The following is a 19,474-nucleotide window of genomic DNA, read 5'->3' on the forward strand; positions in this document are numbered from 1 at the left end:
TCACTCTGGTTGTGCCAGTGAATCATTTGTCTTGAACCTCTCTGGGCTGCAGCTTTTCACCTGGGAAGTACTGAGCTGACCAGGAGACTCTGCAATGCTCACCGGGTGACTTTCTCAGACCTTTCTTCCTGTTTTGCAGACGCAGTGTTCGCAGGTGCAATGCCCACAATGGCCAGTGTGAAACTCTCTGCTCTTCGACCTGTTGTGAATCATCCACATTATGAAGATGCAGGTTTGAGGTTAGTATACAACACTCACGTTATTGAAAACAAATTTTTCATACAAATAGACAGTGAGTGAGGGAACCAGCAAACTAAAAAGGAGTGTTTCAAAAAGGATATAGTAAATGGTTACAGAGTTAAGGAAGAAAAGAATGCCAAAATAAGATGGCAGAGTTTGATACAAACTGTTAAGGCTCCATAGGGCAATCACACTACATACAGCCTTTGGGGTTATCTTCTCTATTAGGCAGCAAGAAGAAGTCATTCTGTGTCAGTTTGCTGCAGGTACAGGGCTCCAAAACACCCAGGCTCTTTAAGTCATCATTATCCTTAAGTTCTCCAGAAGATTCATAAGCCTATAGTTGTTTTTTTAAATTAAGGTATAATTGATATACAGTATTATAAAGTCTTCACATGAGCAACATTGTTGTGTCAACATTCACCCATATTATCAAGTTCCCCCCACCCCATTGCAATCACTGTCCATCAGCATAGTAAGATGTTGTAGTCATTACTTGTCTTCATGCTGTACTGACTTCCCTATGACCTACCTATATTGTGAATGCTAATCATGATGCCCCTTAATCCCCTTCTCCCCAACCCAACCCATCCCGGCCAGTCCCTTTCCCTTTGGTAACCGCTAGTCTCTTCTTGGGTTCTGTGAGTCTGCTGCTGTTTTGTTCCTTCAGTTTTGCTTTGTTGTTGCACTCCACAAATAAATGAAATTATTTGGTACTTGTCTTTCTCTGCCTGGCTTGTTTCCTTGAGCATAATACCCTCCAGCTCCATCCATGTTGTTGCAAATAGTAGGATTTGTTTTTCTTCTTATGGATGAATAATATTCCATTGTGTATATGTGTCACATCTTCTTTATGCATTCATTTACTTATGGACACTTAGGTGGCTTCCATATCTAGGCTATTGTAAATAGTTCTGTGATAAACATAGGGGTGCATATGTCTTTTTGAATCTGGGATCTTGTTTTCTTTGGTTAAATTCCTAGGAGTGGAATTCCTGGGTCAAATGGTATTCATTTTTTGTTTTTTGAGGAGCCTCTGTATTGCTTTCCACAATGGTTGAGCTAATGTACATTCCCATCCGCAGTGTAGGAGGGTCCCCTCCATCCTCGTCAGCATTTGTTGTTTGTCTTTTGGATGTTGGGCATCCTAACTGGTGTGAGGTTATATCTCAGTATGGTTTTCATTTGCATTTCCCTGATAATTAGTGATGTGGAGCATCTTTTCATGTGCCTGTTAGCCATCTGAATTTCTTCTTTGGGGAGATCCTCTACCTACCTTTTAATAGGATTATTTACTTTTTTGGGTGTTGAGGCTTGTGAGTTCTTTATATATTTTGCATGTTAACCCCTTTTTGGATATGTTGTTTATGAATATATTCTCCCATACTGTAGTATGCCTTCTTGTTCACTGATGGTGTCCTTTGCTGTACAGAAGCTTTTTAGTTCGGTATAGCCTCATTTGTTCATTTTTGCTTTTGTTTCCCTTGCATGAGGAGATGTGTTCAGGAAAAAAGTTGCTCATGTTTATATTCAAGAGATTTTTGCCTGTGTTTTCTTCTAAGAGTTGTATGGTCTTTAATCCATTTTAAGTGTACTTTTGTGTATGGAGTTAGATAGTAATCCAGTTTCATTCTCTTACATGTAGCTGTAAGATGTACTTGTGTAGTTTTGCCAACTACAAATGTAGCTGTCCAGTTTTGCCAAGACCAGTTGTTGAAGAGACTATCATTTACCCATTGTATATCCATGGCTTCTGTATCATATATTAATTGGCCATATATGTATGGGTTTATATCTGGACTCTCTATTCTGTTCCATTGATCTATGGGTCTGTTCTTGTACCAGTACCAACTTGTCTTGATTACTGTGGCTTTGTAGTAGAGCTTGAAGTTGGGAGCATAATTCCTCCAGCTTTATTCTTCCTTCTCAGGAGTGCTTTGGCCATGCAGGGTCTTTTGTGGTTCCATATGAATTTTAGAACTATTTATTCTAGTTTGTTGAAGAATACCTTTGGTATTTTGATAGGGATTGCATTGAATCTGTAGATTGCTTTAGGCAGGATGGCCATTTGATAATATGAATTCTTCCTATCCATGAGCATGGGATATATTTCCTTTTTTTGGTGTCTTCTTTAATTTCTCCCATGAGTGTCTTGTAGTTTTCAGGGTACAAGTCTTTCACCTCCTTGGTTAGGTTTATTCCTAGGTATTTTATTCTTTTTGATGCAATTGTAAATGGAATTATTTTCCTGATTTCTCTTTCTGCTACTTCATTGTTAGTATATAGGATTGCAACATATTTCTGTTTATTAATTTTGTATCCTGCAACTTTGCTAAATTCAATTATTATTTCTAGTACTTTTTGGGTGGATTCTTTGGGTTTTTTATGTACAATATCATGTCATCTATAAACGGTGACAGTTTGACTTCTTCCTTACCAATCTGGATGCCTTTTGTTTCTTGTGTTGTCTGATTGCTGTGGCTAGGACCTCCAGTACTAAGCCTATGGTATTTTTTGTTGGTTTTTTTGTTTTGTTTTCTGACAGTAAATTTAATGGTTCAAGTTGCAATTAATAATTGGGTTAGCCTAGTTTACAATTACTAAAACATTTACATTTACCATTTTGAAGTAATGGATGTTTGATGGTATCTTCCAGAAAATACTTCCTAACCTCTTAAAATATTCAGCTACATAGAAAATCCAAATGTTTGCTAAGCCTATAAAATATCTCATTGTATTTAGCAATATAATATTGGCTGTGAGTTTTTTGTTTTGTTTTGTTTTACCATTTGTAGCACATTTTTATTTGTGGCTTCCTTTAAACTTAAATGCCAGTGTTCATAAGAAGTAGAAATAAGCATAAATACTGCAATTACACTTATATTATAAAAATTACATTTTAAATTATAGTAATTATTTCTAGCTATAAATCTTCAAATGCATGCTGTTTTCCTTGTCTTTGATAATAAATATTCAATGGTTTATGATACAAAGTGACAAGAAGCATATCTCTCACGTCGCCATCTTAAATCGATCTCTCCTAAGCCTATAGTTTTTATTAAGGTTTTCTCATAGGCTTTTTTTTTTTTTTTAATTCTGAGGGGTCAGTTGAAATAGAATCCCATTCAAAGAGGGTTTTATTCTGCTTTTCATCAATATTGCCTGCTAGCACGATCTGGTTTTTTACTTTTTACTGTTTTTTTCCACAAGTTAAGGTATTATATTCTCTTTGAAAAAAAGTAGATTTAATTTTCATCCAATTTCTAGGGTAGGTCAAGCTATTTATTTCCCTATGTAATTCAATGAATCTTACTAATATATTCTTTTGTATAACAGTGGGATATATATTTTATAAATGAAAAGATTTTTTCATTAAAAGATCAGTTTCAGCAAGCTTAGTTCCAGAGCAGTTGTGTTGAGTAAGTTTAGGTTTTTTTAAAATCTAGAAACAGAATGTAGAGCCATTTAATGTAGAGTGTTAATTATTGCTTATCTCAAAGTCAGGGCTGTTGCAGCTTTAAAGAAGTGAGTGCTATAGCTGTGTTTGTGTAGTGCCTCTCCATCCATGCACAGGGGCATCTTACCCTTATTTGGGGTAGAGGGATGAAGAATTTAAAGCGAAAATAAGCAAACAAACAAGCAAAACGACTAAGTTTGGGAATGAAGGGGTGCCTAAACCGAATGTCTATTGCCGGGACTCTGGGCCCCTTTTTCTTCTGACCTCCCAGCTGCATTTCAGCAGGAACTCCTGTGAAGAACATTCTCTTGACCTGATTCTTCTGTATAATCTTCCAGTTCCATTCAGTGCTTTCTTCCAAAAGGTTGATTACATCCTTTTAATTGTGAAAATCTTCTGCCCAATTATTTTTCTTTAAAGAGCCAGAACGAAAATAGTATACTCAATGTATAGTCGAAAACCAGCTGAAGAAGTAAAGAGAGAATTGATAAAATTACAAGTGAATTATTACATTCTAGAAGAGTCCTGGTGTATAAGAAGATCCAAGTGAGTATTCAACACAGCTAAAATTTTATATTCATAAGACAAGAAAAGTTAATCCATTCCCATGGTAAGTGCTTTACTAGTTGTGTGGGAGATGTATATAACATGTAGCAAAGTGTAAGTGGAAAAAGCTTTTTAGATAATTATTTGAATTGGAGTGTTTTTTTTTCTTTTCTAGTCATCATAAGTATCTGTTGTAATATCTGATGATTTGTATATGAATATTACCTTAAAGGCATATTATTGGTATCAATTGATTATTTCTCAAATTGCTCATTATTGACTTTATGTTTTTAAAAACTTTCAGTGGAGAATATATTTTCTTTTGAAAGACTTAGAGTCTGAAACCAAATGTTGGGGAGACTCATTATGGTAAAGTTAGTGAGGCAGTGAGAGTCAACGGACTCCTTTGTCCTTACCACACCTGTGTACCTTGCGGTGTCTGGTAATAGACAGGACCCTCTCCCAGCATCAACCCAGACTGAAAATTTCTTGCTGTTTCACATTTTATTTGAGTGGGAACGTAATTAGCTTTAGTATGACTCACATTCTCTTGGGTGTATAGTTTTTAAAAATGTCATTTCAACAGAGCAATTCACTTAAACAGAGTATAGCAACTAAAGTTAGTAAGATTGTAAGAGCAAATACAAATTCTGAAGTTGACTCTTTACACATGTTGCATTTAGGTGACTAGGCAGCAGATGACAGTAGATTGCTATTAAAATATCAAAGCATGTACTCCTTAAGGACCACAGACATGAGCAATTTCATCAGAAGTCAAGGATATTTTATGGAAGAGTATATTCAAAATTCTCACTACTTTTAAGTAAACACAAGTTTTCAGGGGATTATTGTATTTTACCTTAATCATACTCATTCACCATGAATTTTCAGTGAAACACAAGGATGTTAAGACAAAATAATTAAATACTGACTCAGGAGTAAAAATAGTTTTGTTACATACTATCTATCAACATTGCCCACAAAAAAACTCAAATAATTGTTAATTGTTCAATGATTTTTCTATGAATATATCCCAGGTGACTTGAATTTAATCAGGCTCTATAGAAAATATTACTGTTTTTAGAGTCATAATTTAGATAGTACTTGAAGTCCTTATGAATATACGAATATATATTAAATTCATCTGCTCACTTTTAAGTAACTATGTTATATAAATTTAGGGGAAAATGTCCTAAGCATCTTTCAAGACATTTTATGAGGCCATTGTAATAAATGACTGGTTGCCTAGCATTTGCAAGCAAAAGAACTCAGTTTTTTGATAGAGATTTCCTCCAGCACTGGAATTTTTTTGTTTCTTTAGGCTTCCCTCTCCAATTAGGTATGCCAGCCTGAGACATCTATAAGTTACTGAGACAGAAAAATTATGTTTCATGACCTTCTCTGCCCCAGCTAACGTAGAGCCTTGATTCAGAATTCTTCATCTTTTCCTAAGCCCTTGCATAGTGTTGAATTATATGGAAATTGCAGAGGCTGGGGCTCCTTGGATTTGCACAACTATAGCAGGCTTATGTTCTGATGGACAGAGCACTGTTTTTTTAAGCACAAGAAAGGATGAAAGACAAATGTAGGAAGTATGGCAAGGAATCTTGCACACCAGACAAAATCAGAAGTGGGTTAAGCGGTTTCAAAATGTCTCCATCTTGAGCTCCCTTGGGCATGAAGACTGAGAGGTGGAGTGGGGTGGGGAGGCTGGGCTTCCCCATTTGGACCTTGACTTGCCCTTGTTGTGTTTCTTGCAACAGGAGTGGAGTGAGAGGAAGCTAAAGAAGTGACTTCCTCTAATCTGTTTTCCTCACTCAGTAACTGAAACAACACTCTCAGTAACTGAAACAACACTCTGTCGGTCTTTAATCAGATTTAAGCCAGACTGATTATAAATCTCAGGCAACCTTAGATGCAATCTGTGTAAACCTTGAAACAAACCACGAGCTGTGCTTCCTGTCCTGATGGTAAGCAGATAGGGAATGCTGATAGGAGAGGAAAGAAAAGAACTAATATTTTACTTACATTTGCCAAAGGAAGGGCTGAGTTTCTTGACAGAACTTTCTCCCAGCACTGGGATCTGTTTTGCCTTGACCCTTACTCTCCAGTTGTTATGCCAGCTGGAGACACCTATAGGCTTCTGGAACAACAGCAAAAAATATGTCAGAACAGGGGTAGCAAATGGGGAACTCAAATAGGAGAAGAAAGAGAAGAGGGACTAATCTTTATCTGGTGCTTAAACTGTGCCCAGCGCATTGGTGAGCACTATATTTATGTTATCTCATTACAAGTGGCTTTAATTATGTGGCTTGATTATATCTTAAAGACTTGACACCCTGTGTTCAGATACAAGTACGAAAATATACTCAAATGCAAGCTGTGGATGAGTTTTTAATTAACTATTCTTTTATTCTCAGTTCTCTGCTTTCTTTCTCATGAATTCCAATAATAGAGTTGACATTAAATTAAAATACATGAATTCAGAAGAAAATTATTCAGATTGTCACTAATGCTCTTTAAAGATGTAGTTGGCTGGCCTGAGGAAACTTTAGGAGAATCACATAAGGACTAAAGGATGTTATACTCCCAAAGACAGCTCTTTGCCCTTTTTTCTGAAACAGGCTAAACTCAGGAGCTCGACAGTTTTCTTCTTTATGTATGCTTCCCTCTCTATACCATTAGCCCGCAGTGTCATAACAGTGTGAGAAAATTAAAAGGTAGAAAACTCAAGGCAGTCACACAGTGTTCAATGTTGGTAGAGTCTACTGTCAGTGAGTATATGCAAGAATGAGCGCTCTTTGCTAAAACCTTTGCAGGAGATGATCTGACAGAGGCAAAGTGAAAAAATTGCATAGCCTTTTGGCCTAATGATAGCACTGCTTCTAGAAGTTTAACTTGCAGAAAGATACAGGTGCAAAGATGTTTCTATCAACATTCTTTTACAATGGTAAAATGGGAAGCAATTAAAATATCCATCCATAAAAAAGCAGTTAAATATTACATAGGAGAACTTGCAGCTATTAAAAAGAATAAAGTAGGTCTTTATGTACTAAGGTGGGAAAATGGCCACATTTTTAACTGTTAAGTGAGAAGTCCCAGGATAATCTTGTTTTTGAAAAGCAGCCCAGGAGCATTGTATGTGAATACATCTGTGCCTATATTTGCATGCCTGTGGGTCTGAACATGGATAAAAACGGTCTAGCAGAGCATATGCTGGATTGTTTACACAAGTCACCTCTGAGAAATGGCATTGCAGGTGACAGTGACTTTCATTTGTTTATTTTGATAGGTCTATATCTTAATATTTTTTGTACGAATCAAATGTGTTATCAGGAAGGAGAAAGCATGTGTGTTCCTGCCTCCTTGGTGAAGGGCAGAGGAGTGGCACTGCCACTGGAAAGAAAAGGGAATGTGTTTTCTCTTAGAGTGAAGCAACTATGATGAAACATAAGTGGTTGTCAGTTCTCTAATTTTTTTTGTGTTACTTTTCTGTTCTTAAAAATTTCTTAAAAAGCACACAAGAAGTTGTGAATTCCGTAACATTTTTTTGTTCTTATTAATATTTTATCCAACCCAGTTGTCTTAGAAGAATGTCCCACATCTGCTTTTGTGTAATTTGTTCTTCATGATTAGATTCAGTCTGGTAAAATTTTGGCAAGAATACCACATGGGAGATGTTGTGTCCTTCCATTATGTCACTTGAGGCACACATCTCTCTGTTCTATAATTAGTAATTCTGTTTGCTCATGTGATTAAAGTATGTACCCCAACTCTCCATGTTAAGGAGACAGATCTCTTTTATAATTAATAAAAAAATTTATAGAGTGATACTTACAGAACATTTGTTTATCCTCTTTCTTAACAACCTTTCACCAGAGAGTTCTTGTATCCGGATTTTATTCTTGCCTGAATTGATTACATTGGTGATTATAAAACAGTTAGGTAATACAGATTGGAAAGTAATGTATCAGTTACTGAGTAGTGGGGGAAAGAATGGATTTAACGAATAAAACATGGACCTAGAGCCTTTGGGCTGTCTATATGGAAAAAATTAAATCTCTACCTCACACTTATGCATACGGAAAAATTAATCTAGAAGGGTTATAGATTTCAATGTGAAAAGCAAAGTTCTAAAACTTTCCTAGGCTAATGTACAATGCATACTTGGTGATGTGATAAGGAAAAATTCCCTAAGTAATGCATAAAACATAAAACTCACAGCCTATAAAGAGAAGACTGACATTTTGGGATATAATAACATAAAATTCTTCAGTAAAACAAAACAAAAAAAGATTGTGAACCCTAGCAAAAGCTAGCAGTTATATCTATAAAACTGTTCAAGATTTAAAATAAATGTTAGCATTATCTAGAAGAACTTGTTTAGGCAAATGCCACATAATACCAATTTCACTTTATTTTTTATAAAAATATATTACTTTTAAGATTTACTTATACATTTAGCTAAGATATGAGTTTAATACTATTGTGTTTTCTTTAAATTGACTCATTCTAGCATACAACTAATGGGAAGTTGCAGAAATGTGAACTAAAAATTAAAATTTCTAAAATTAATGTATTACCCTCTTACTGGGTGCTAGGCACAGTGCTAGATACCGTCTCTTTCTCTTTCCATCCTGACACACTTACAATATGGCTATGTCCCATTTTACATGTGCCGAGAATTATGAGTGAGGAAACTATCCAACACCACATTCTTGGTAAGTAGTTAAGGCAGAATTTAACCAAGATCTCTTACCCCACCACCTGAATTCACAGATTTTGTATGTGTCTCTTTATAGCCATCTTTGTTGTGTCCACCTTGTTCTAAAGAAGATTTTATGGCAGCTTGTCTAAATATAAATAGCTGTGATAGGATTATTTTTTTAACTAAGTTCATTTAAGTAGAAAAAAATAAAATGAGGGTAGGAGTATAAAAATAGTGTGCTCTGCTTATATTGGCCATTATGTGATGTCCATTGACTTATAATCTGTACATGATGTGTTACAGGCCTGGTTGCAGTATGCCTGAAATCTGGGATGTGGAAGATCCTGCTAATGCTGGGAGACCTCCCTTATGTAACCTCTTGGTGAAGGATTCCAAGCCTCACTTCACCACTGTATTCCAGAACAGTGTTTACAAAGTCTTAGAAGTTATAGAAGAATGACTGCTGCCTACAGAGAAGTACATCAGTAATGGTTTTAATGTTTTGCTGATAGCTCATGCCTTGTTTTTAATTCAAATCCCAAAAACTTTTATAGGTAACTGTTTTCAAATAGAAAACATTTTATTTGGTCAGTTTGAATGTCATTCTGATTGTAAAACATTTAAACCTTTGTCAGTTGGTTATTGTTTCAATGCACCCCTTAAAATTTGCTATGCAAATGAGTATATGCTTGCACTTGACTTAAACATTTGTGCTGAAGTGAGCAAAGCCGCAAGTATAAAAGCTATGATGAGTCATGACAAGGATGATATGAAAATATGGTCAGTTTGAACTACCGAGGGGCTTCTTTTACAGATTATGGACTATTGATGCCCCTTGCTTCTTTTTCTGCCTCTTGCACTTGTCTTTGGACATTTCAGTAATTACCTTAGTCCTGTTGGTCCCTGTCATCAGCATCACTAGGAGTAGGTGGGGCAGACATTTGCTATGTGGAATTATTTGTTTATTTCACTTCTTCGTGTTCTTTTGTTCTCTGTTGCTCTTGTTAAGGATGCATTTCCTGCCCATGATTAAGCCAAACTCTTAGACCTAGTGGTCAGGATCAAATTCTTTAACTATGTCCATGTGGCTTTAGGGCGTCCTCTTTCTCTCTCCCAGCATTCTTTGTGAAAGAAGTGTTGTTTACTCAGTTTCTGTGCTTATCAAGTACTTATTCTTGGTTAAAAAAATGTAATGGCACTTGTGTATTTTTCTCATTTTTAGTATTATTCAAATATTTATATTTTAATACCTTTAAACCACTTAAAATTTTTCATGTTTAATTGTAGTTTAAGAAAAACTATTTTGAACAACACAGGTTTAATGCATCTAGAAACATGTATATTTGCATAGACATAATTTATAGTATAATAGTAGACTACAGTATGTGTTTTCTTTTACTATAAAGATACAATAAAATGAGACTAATTTTTCTGTCAAAAAATAAGTACTGATAAGTGAATGGAATTTTTATATTTTACTTTTCAAATTGCCTGTCTTTAGTAAGACAAAGCCTTAAGCCTTATGTTTTAATTTTGGTTCAAAAACCATCATTTCAGTACGAGGAATGAATGTATACATCCTTCCTCTCTGTTTCTTTCTTTACTTTTCTTTTGAAAAATTTCTAAACCTGCTTTGAATTCCTAGTGTGAATTTTTCTTAGAAGTTAATTTGTGTGAAATGAGATTCTTCAAAACAGTGAATCCTCATAGCTCTGAAATGGTTTTAAGATTTTAAATTCTAAGCAAACCATGACTCTAGGCAGAGTACACATTTAATTATACAGTGTTCTCTTTATTAACCACAGGCAGATTAACCTCATTGTGGATTGTCCTTGAGACCTGAGTCCTCAGGGATGGTTTCCGGTGCCCACTCCTGGAAGCCACTGAAGAGCTGTTCTTTTTTTGCCTTGTCACTAGAGGCCAAGGACAAGCCTTGTCTCGCACTAGCTTGCTTAGAGCAGACAGCTGCAAAGGCAGCCCCTGCTGCGGGGTGTGCAGCCCCCAGCCTGCCCCAGAGCCCACGTTCCCGGGGAGCCTCCTTCCAGCCTGAGATTCTTCAGTATCTTTAGGTGCCTGCCCCCTCTTTGTTGCTTGCTGGGTGACTTATCTGGGAGAGCTTTTGCCAGTTTCAGAAAACAGGGAAGCCACTGGTGAGTTGTGGATTAGGAATAGAATCTGAGTGATGATGCAGCAATCCAGAGAAATGAGAAGAGGGCACTTGAGGCCAAGGAGGAGGAGGCGCATCACTGGGTGGGCAGGGGGCACGTGTGCTCTGCTCTAGCTGTGGATTTGGGTGCAGCTCTCACCCAAATATGGCTGTTTTGTACATCTAGCAGTTAATTTTTTTTTAATCATACTTTTCAACTTATTCTCTATTTTTCTCACCCTCCGAGAATTCCCTTCCTGATAAGGTCACATGTAATGACTGGAAATTCTGTACAGGAAAAACATTTAAATACTGCTCTAACTATTCCATATTGCTGTGAAAAGTTTAGACTAGTCAAATTTGGTTTTCCTTTTTTTCCAAAAGAATCCTTTTGTAATGGTATTTATTAATGTAGCTCCACCAGCAAGTTACGATTATGTTTTAGGCCAGTCAGTTTAGAATGGAGGCCTTGGGCTGCATTGCACACTCAGCTTTGGTCCTATCTGGTAGCAGCCGGTGCTGTAAATTATAAATATCTTTTATGGCAACACAGAGTAGTACTAGGTTCCATATACATGACAAAGCAGTATTAAAGCCCAGTATTTTATGCATTTTTAGCATTTAAAAATATTTTCGCTTTACTGTGAAGAATGTAAGGATGGGCAAGAAGGTGATACAAGTGGCTATGCCTATTACACACAGGAAAGCTGGGGCAGTATTTCTATAGAAAGATAAGCTCCTAAAAATGCTTAGCAGGAAAAGTATAGTGTTAAAAATAGGGCAGTGATGTTAAGGAGGAAAATGAAAGGACGTATCAGGAATAAAGTGATATTCCATAGGATTATTGTATTTTTATGAATTTTATGCCAGTTGTTTACATGTATTACTATGTAAAATAAAAAAAGATCATGAAAAATATGAAAGGTGGTTTTTTTTTATTGTTATTTTCATATCCATCTGGATTGTGAACATGTTCAGCCTCCTTCTGTGGTCAGATGATTATGAACTGGTTTGTGGCTGATTGCAGTCCTGTGTAATGGGCAGCGGTTGTAACAGTGGGCCCCTGGAACAACTTAATCCTCTTTATTGGTGGTGGTATAGGTATTGGGGTCACTGTGTTATTATACTTACGGCATTACACACTTACAGTACTTTATCATTTACATCGAGACACAATTCTTTTTTTCTTTTTTCTTTAAGTATCATTGATATAAAATTTTATGTAGGTTTCACATGAACAACATTATGATTTCAACATTCACCCACAAGTCCTTACCACCCCCCACTGCATTCACTGTCTATCAGCATAGTAAGATGCTGTAGAGTTGTTATTTGTCTTCTCTGTGCTATACAGCCTTCCCTGTGACATACCTATATTATGATTGTGAATTATAGTGCCCCTTAATCCTCTTTTCCCTCCCTTCCCACCTGCCCTCTCCCATCCCTCCCCTTTGGTAACCGCTAGTCCCTTCTTGGAGTCTGTGAGTCTGCTGCTGTTTTGTTCCTTCAGTTTTGCTTTGTTGTTGTACTCCACAGATGAGTCAAATCATTTGGTACATGTTTTTCTCCCCCCTGGCTTATTTCACTGAGCATAATACTCTCCAGCTCCATCCATGTTGTTGCAAATAGTAGGATTTGTTTTCTTTTTATGGCTAAATAATATTCCATTGTGTATACATACCACATCTTTACCCATTCATCTACTGATAGACACTTAGGTTGCTTCTATATCTTGGCTATTGTATATAGTGCAGCAGTAAACAGGAGTGTGTATGTCTTTTTGAACCAGGGATCTTGTTTTCTTTGGGTAAATTCCTAGGAGTGGAGTTACTGGGTCAAATGTATTTCTGTTTTCACAATCATTCATTAAAGCTGTATTTTGAAGATAACTCTAGAGTTTCCAAAAGCTTCTCATATATTAAACCACATTGGTCTCATGACATTTCCAAAATTATAGTTTCATATTCTTGCTTAATACTAGCATCAGCTTTATGTTTTTATTTGCTTGGAGAAAAGACAGTTTAATTCATGCTTGAATAATTAATCTCTTTACACAGTGACACCGTCATTCTCTGACTAGAGGAATGCAGTATTCTAATACAGTGGTCCTGAAATTTAGTGTACATCAAAATCACCTGGAGGGATTGTTAAAACACATTTTCCTGTACCCCACCGGAGAGGTTTCTGATTCAAATGGCCTAGGGTAGTGCGATAGTCTGAATGTTACTGTCCCCCCAAATTCATATGTTGAAGTAGATAAATTCAGTGATGTGTGAAGATTTTAAAACTTCAAAGGTGATTGTATTAGGAGGTGGGATCTTTGGGAGGTGATTAGGTCCTGTGGATGTCCTCAGGAATGGCATTAGGACCTTATAAAAGAAGCCTGTGAAAGCTCTCTTGTCCCTTCACCATGTTAGGTTACAGCTACAAGGTGCCGTCTATGAACCAGGAAGCCGGCTCTCACCAGACACTGAATCATCTGGCGCCTTAATGCTGTTGAACTTCCAGCCTCCAGAACTGTGAGAAATAAGCTTCTGTTGTTTATAAGATGCCCAGTCTGTGGTATTTTGTTATAGTAGCCCAAATAGACTAACACAGGTGGGACCCCAAAATTTGCATTTCTGACCAGTTCTCAGGTAACACTGAAGCTGTTAGTCCTGGGAGGATGCTTGAGAATCCCTGTTCTAATGGATGGGAAAAGACTAGCTGGGAGACTGGCCTCTAGGGGGCCCTCCATTACTGATAGCACTTACCCCACCAAGACAGGCTAGAGGGGCCCAGTATTGGGAACTGAATTACCGAGTCCCTTCTTTGTCTCTTGGGAACATTGCTTCAGCAAAACTTGGAAAGAGCAAAGAACAGATAAGGTCATTTTAAATCAGAATATCAATATAGCTTATTTGCATTTTGTTTGCTGAATGGGTGAGTTATGGATCATTTAAATATTTTAAGGCTGTAAACTAGACTGGGATTTGGACCTGTTTCTTTTCAGTACAGAAATGAAGAAAGTGAAATCCTTTGAAATTGAACTTCCTTCTGTAAAATTACTTTGTCTAAAAGAAAATAGATAAATTCAGTGATGTGTGAAGATTTTAAAACTTCATTTTCTACTTTATTACTTTTGTTTGGCCCCGGAAATCCTCACTCTTCTCCCTCTATTAGGGAGCAGCTAAGGATCAGCTCTGGGCCACAGATCACCTGTTTCTCTCTTCTGCCTTCCCTTTCTCCTTCTCCCAACTATAAGTTTCTAATTTAAATCAGTAAAATTGTTCCCTGTGCAGAAAAAAGAGGAACTGCTTTTAAACTTCATTACATTCTTGAATCAGTCTTTATTTCACAGTACTGTATCAGTACAAGTGTGTTTTTACATTTGAAGTTGAAAAGAATAAATTGGTACAGAAAAGCCTTGAAAGCTCTTTCCTTTTACTTTTCCTCCCATGAGAGAGATTTAAAAGTTCTGAATGGATGTACAAATTGAAGACTTTTTCTCTTAAGATTTTAGTCATTGTAGTGTAATTAAATGCTAGATCTTTCTTTTTCTGCTGAGAGATTAGGATAATATTGATATTTGCTCTGCTTTTGAATTAAATTCTGTACTCAATTATCTCTAACCCAAAATTCTAATTACTTTAAATAAGCAGTATATTGTCGAAATGACTTTCACATAAATGATAGTGCTACCAAGTATTGTGTTTACATAGCATGTTCTCTTTAATTCAGTATAATTTCATTGATTTTTAAGTGGCTGGGCTTTTTTTTTCTTCTGTATATAAATTTAATGCTTTGAAAGGAAGTTGAATGTAGCAAAACTAAGCTCATTCACTTGTTATGTTGATTGCCCCTAAAGCTTTGTTACTTTACCATTTCTAAAAAAAAATAGAAAGATATGAAAATAAGAAATGACCATTTCTAGGTAGATTTGACATCAGGCCATGAAAATTGATTAAAAAAAAGAAAAGGTCCTGGAGGGCAGCTCTTCAGCTCAGCTGTGTGCACAGGTCTTTGCTCGTGGTATCTGCCTGTTGACCAGAGTCCAGATTCAGAGATGGCCCTCTTGCTCTAGAATCTTTTCTTCACAGGAAGTGAAGTTTGGTGATTCTTCCAGCCCCTTAGTTCTGTGATGAATTTGGCTTTTTCAAACAAAGACACCTGTGTCAGCTATTCTCAGACTTGTCTGCCTATTGGAAATTACTTGGGAAGCTTCGAAAATACTGAAGCCTTTCCCCCATCCCTGGAGATTGGGATTTAGTGAGTCTAGGGTTTGGCCTCAGATTTGGAATTTTTAAAAATGTTCAGGTGACATTTTAAAACCCGGCCTCTCTGCCTCACTTCTGGATATCCACCTGTTGCATGTCTTTGCCCAGTCAAATTAGAAGATGGTAAGCAAGTTTCTCTCATATACATACTCTCCTTTATTAGTAGTGATTGACTATTTCTACTACTTGATTTCTATCAGTCATGCAACCCAGCATTGAGTATATTCTTTAAGGAAAGAATTCTGTGCTCAGGGATACCTGCCATGGGGGTGAGTGGGAGGATAGTAGCCTAGTTGCTACATATTTGTAAACCCTGATTAACATGTCAGTGAGAAAATGAAATTGCTTTGAAAAATCACTTTGACAATTTAATATTAGTATGGAGAATCACGTGTCATCTCTTAGTAGATGTTTTTGCTTTCTCCTGGAATATGCTTTCTTGATCAGTATTCACTTTAAAATGCAACTAAAATATTACATCCTCTCTGAAGCCTTCTCTGACTGCCTACCCCTTACCTGAGTGAACTGCCCCTATTGCCCGTGCTCTTACAACCCCTTCATTCCAGACATTTAACAACAACAACGAAAAGTCGTTTTTTCCCCAATGCATTATGTCCTTACAGACTAGACCTATGTCTTATTCCCTTCTGAATCTACAATGCCTACTAGCATAGTTTCTAGCAAGTAGTAATGCTTAATGATCTTTTTAAATAAGCCATACATTATTCAATAATGCAGTACATTCCAGATGGCACTAGAAATTAATTTTTTTAATTAAAGGGAATGGAAGATTATGAATTCTAGTTGTGGAGATGAAATAATAAGGAAATGCAGGACATCTTCAGAGGAGATGAATGTCATATATAGCAGAAAAATGTCCTTGATAAACAGCTGAACAAAAATTAACCTTATGACATATCCTGGCTAAGTACCTTGATTCATTCAGACATGTTAGTAACTGAATACATCATGGAAAGAAATATAGCAAAGACAGATATTTCTTTCTCCAGAGAAAGGACTCTCATTGGCCTGACTTGGGTTGTGGAGCCCAGGATACTATGATGGCCAGTCCTGGGCAAATTTCCTGCTATTGGAAAAGCAGGGAACTCTGATTAGGAATTTGGTTTAAGCCTGGGAAGAATGAATTCCCAAAGGATGGGGAGACCCATGTGCTGTTGGTGGACAAGGGTGTCAAGCTAAGCAGATGACAGCACGCATATAATTATTGTCATAATTGAGACAACTAAATTGCAACTGGGTCCATTCTTTATAAACTTTATGAGATAAGATGTGTCTTAATTTGACAATCAGTTTTCTTGTCTTTCAAAAGGATATGCCTCCTTGGGTGGTAAGTAAAAACAGGAGGAATAGACAAATCTACAAACACAGTGGGAAATTTTAACACACCTCTCTTAGAAATTAATATAATAAGCAGGCAAAAAGTCAGTAAGGATATACATGATTTGAATAATAAGAAAAGCGGTCTTTAATTAATGGTCATACATAGAAAAACACCAAACAAATAAAGAATACACATTCTATTCAAGCATGTGGGACATTTCCAAGAATTGACAAGAAAGCATGAACTCCAGGATGGCATGAGTTTTTGTTCTATTTTGTTTACGATGATATAACCCAGGCACTTAGAACAGTACCTGGCATATATGGGGACCCAGTATCTGTTGAATGAAAAAAATTGATCATGCATGGGACCAAATAAAAAATCTCAAAGAAATTAATGGTTGAAAACCCTTTAGAAATCAATATAAAATAAATAAATTTTAAATAATCCATGAGTCAAAGAAAATTAGACTTTGACTCATTAGATGAAAAATTTTAAGGAAAAAATAGAACAATGATATGCTACAAACAGCTTGTGGGGTATAATTAAAGCAGGTCTAGAGATACACTTTATTTCCTATTTAGTCTAAAATGCACACAAACTAAAAATTCAAACACCTGTGTTAGGAGTATAGACAACAGCAAAGTAGCCCCCCCATACACGCACATTGGAGGAAATATCAAGAACTTGATTAAATAGAAAACAAAGATCAACAAAGCCAAAGTTGGTTATTTAAAATCATTCATGATCGAGAGAATAGAGAAGGCATAAAACATTAGGAATGGTGAATTACTGAAGCAACAGAGGGTAAGCAGATAACAGGAAATTATGAACAACTTTGTGAATAAATTCGAACTCTTAGAGAAATGGTTATATTCCTAGAACAATACAACTGAACAGAACTGACCCAAGAATAAACAGAAATTAGGGACAATCTTATCCCCAGCAAAGAAAGTGAATCAATATTTTTAAAAAGTATCTTCCCTCAAAGAAAACAACATATCTAGACAGTTTTATAAGCTCGTTATACTAAATATTCAAGACACTGATTATTCCTATCTTATACAAATATCCAGAGAATAGGAAATAAGAGGACTGCAATCTTAGGCGACTAACATCAATGCCAAGAGCAGAGTAGGGTTAATGCAGTGAAAGAAAATTGAATTTCTGTTACATTCATGAGCAAAGATGCAAACAAGAACCTAGGAATAAATTGAACTTTAGACGTAAACATACCAGTTGTATGTCCTCAAACTGACCTATTGTTCAATCAGCATACTAAGAGGACTTTTTATGGAGCTTGATAAGCTCAATGTAGAATTTTTGTGGGTGAAAAACCAAGATAAGTCTGAAGAAGAACATGAGGGGGGGCATATTTTTTTACCAGATAGCAAGATATCACAACGGCTGTAGAAGTATTAGCACAGAGATATATGAATTGGCTAAGAGAACAAAATAGATAGTTCAAGAACAAACATGCATATATTTAATAAATGAGGCTGAAAATTAGTTATCTATGTGGAAAACAATGAGTTGTTTCCCTACCTCACATTACACATAAAAATAAAATCCCAGATAGTTGAAAGGCCTAAGTATGAGAGACAATACCATAAAACCCAGAAACAGTATAGGATAATACTTCATGCCCTCAAGGAAGATTTACTCAAAAGGGCTTACTAGAACCCCAAAAACACTAACCGTAAAGGAGAGGATTGATCAATTCACTATGGTACAGTTAATAACTTTTGTTCACTGAAAGACATTATGAAGAGAGTGAAGCAAGACAGGATGTGTAGAAGGTATTTGCAACTTGTATACCCAACAAATGATTAGTGTGCAGAAAAAAGAACTCCGACACACAGTAAGAGAAATACAAAGAACTTATTAGAAGAATTGGTGACAGACATGATATTTCACAGAAAAAGAAATGCCAGTTGCTCATAATCAGTTAAAAAAAAGTCCAACCTATTCATAATCAGGGAAATGCAAAAATGAAACCACAATGATAACATTTATAACAACCTTGGTAAAGATTTTAAAGTGCTGGGAAACCAGTGGAATAGCACAAAGTCTCCCTCGCTTCCCGTGGTCACCATTTTGGAAATAAATGGCATTACCTGATAAATTGGAGAATGTAACTACTACGACTCCTCTTCTCTGCTTCTTAGATATATACAGACAAAGTTGAAGTCAATGTCTTTCTACAATGAAGAAACTGAAGCCCTGAGAGGGGAAGTGATTTGCCCCAGCTCACACTAGTACTCAGTAGTAGTGCCGAAATTGGAAAGTCGTTCCCTCTGGGTCCTAGCCTAAGACACTCCATTCACCTTGGCATGACGGGAAGAATGTGGACATGGGAACACACTCATTCTGGGTTGGAATCCAGGCTCTGACACTTACCTCTATGAGCCAGCACAAGTCAGTTACATTTTGGAAAGCCTAATTTCCACTTGGGTAAAATGTGGATAAGTAATGCCAGTCTCATATGGCTGTTATGAAGATTGCATGAGATACTGCATGTAAATTTTATAGGCAGAGCATAATAAATGCCAATTGCCTCCTTTACCTCCTACCCATGATAGCAGCAGATGAAGAGGCTTAAATAACGTGACATAGCTCTACTCATGCGCAGGCAGGAAAGGAACAAGCTTGCTAGGGAGCCAGAGAGCCCTGAACTTCTCTGGACATGCTTGCACACTGAAGGGTGCATCGGGGTTTCCAGTTAAGTGCCCCTTGCTTCTTTTTGATATTCATACCAAACTTATTTCTGGTTCCAGAT

At 36.5% G+C, this 19,474-nt stretch overlaps 1 protein-coding gene across 5 annotated transcripts in view; it reads left to right on the plus strand.

Annotated features, from left to right (window-relative positions):
* Positions 1-12,020, plus strand: part of DPY19L1 (dpy-19 like C-mannosyltransferase 1) — a 91,378-nt gene extending 79,358 nt beyond the window's left edge. For 3 of the 5 annotated variants that reach the window (XM_073238609.1, XM_073238611.1, XM_073238613.1), the window contains 3 exons: positions 140-239; positions 4,118-4,243; positions 9,255-12,020. In XM_073238609.1, the coding sequence (XP_073094710.1) occupies positions 140-239; positions 4,118-4,243; positions 9,255-9,411 (383 nt within the window). In that variant the 3' untranslated portion in view covers positions 9,412-12,020. The remainder of the gene's footprint in view (positions 1-139; positions 240-4,117; positions 4,244-9,254) is intronic. The other 2 variants (XM_073238610.1, XM_073238612.1) reach the window with 2 other exon arrangements.
* Positions 12,021-19,474: the final 7,454 nt, after the last annotated feature.

Source organism: Manis javanica, chromosome 6, assembly GCF_040802235.1.
Source record: "Manis javanica isolate MJ-LG chromosome 6, MJ_LKY, whole genome shotgun sequence".
Lineage (NCBI taxonomy): Eukaryota > Metazoa > Chordata > Mammalia > Pholidota > Manidae > Manis > Manis javanica.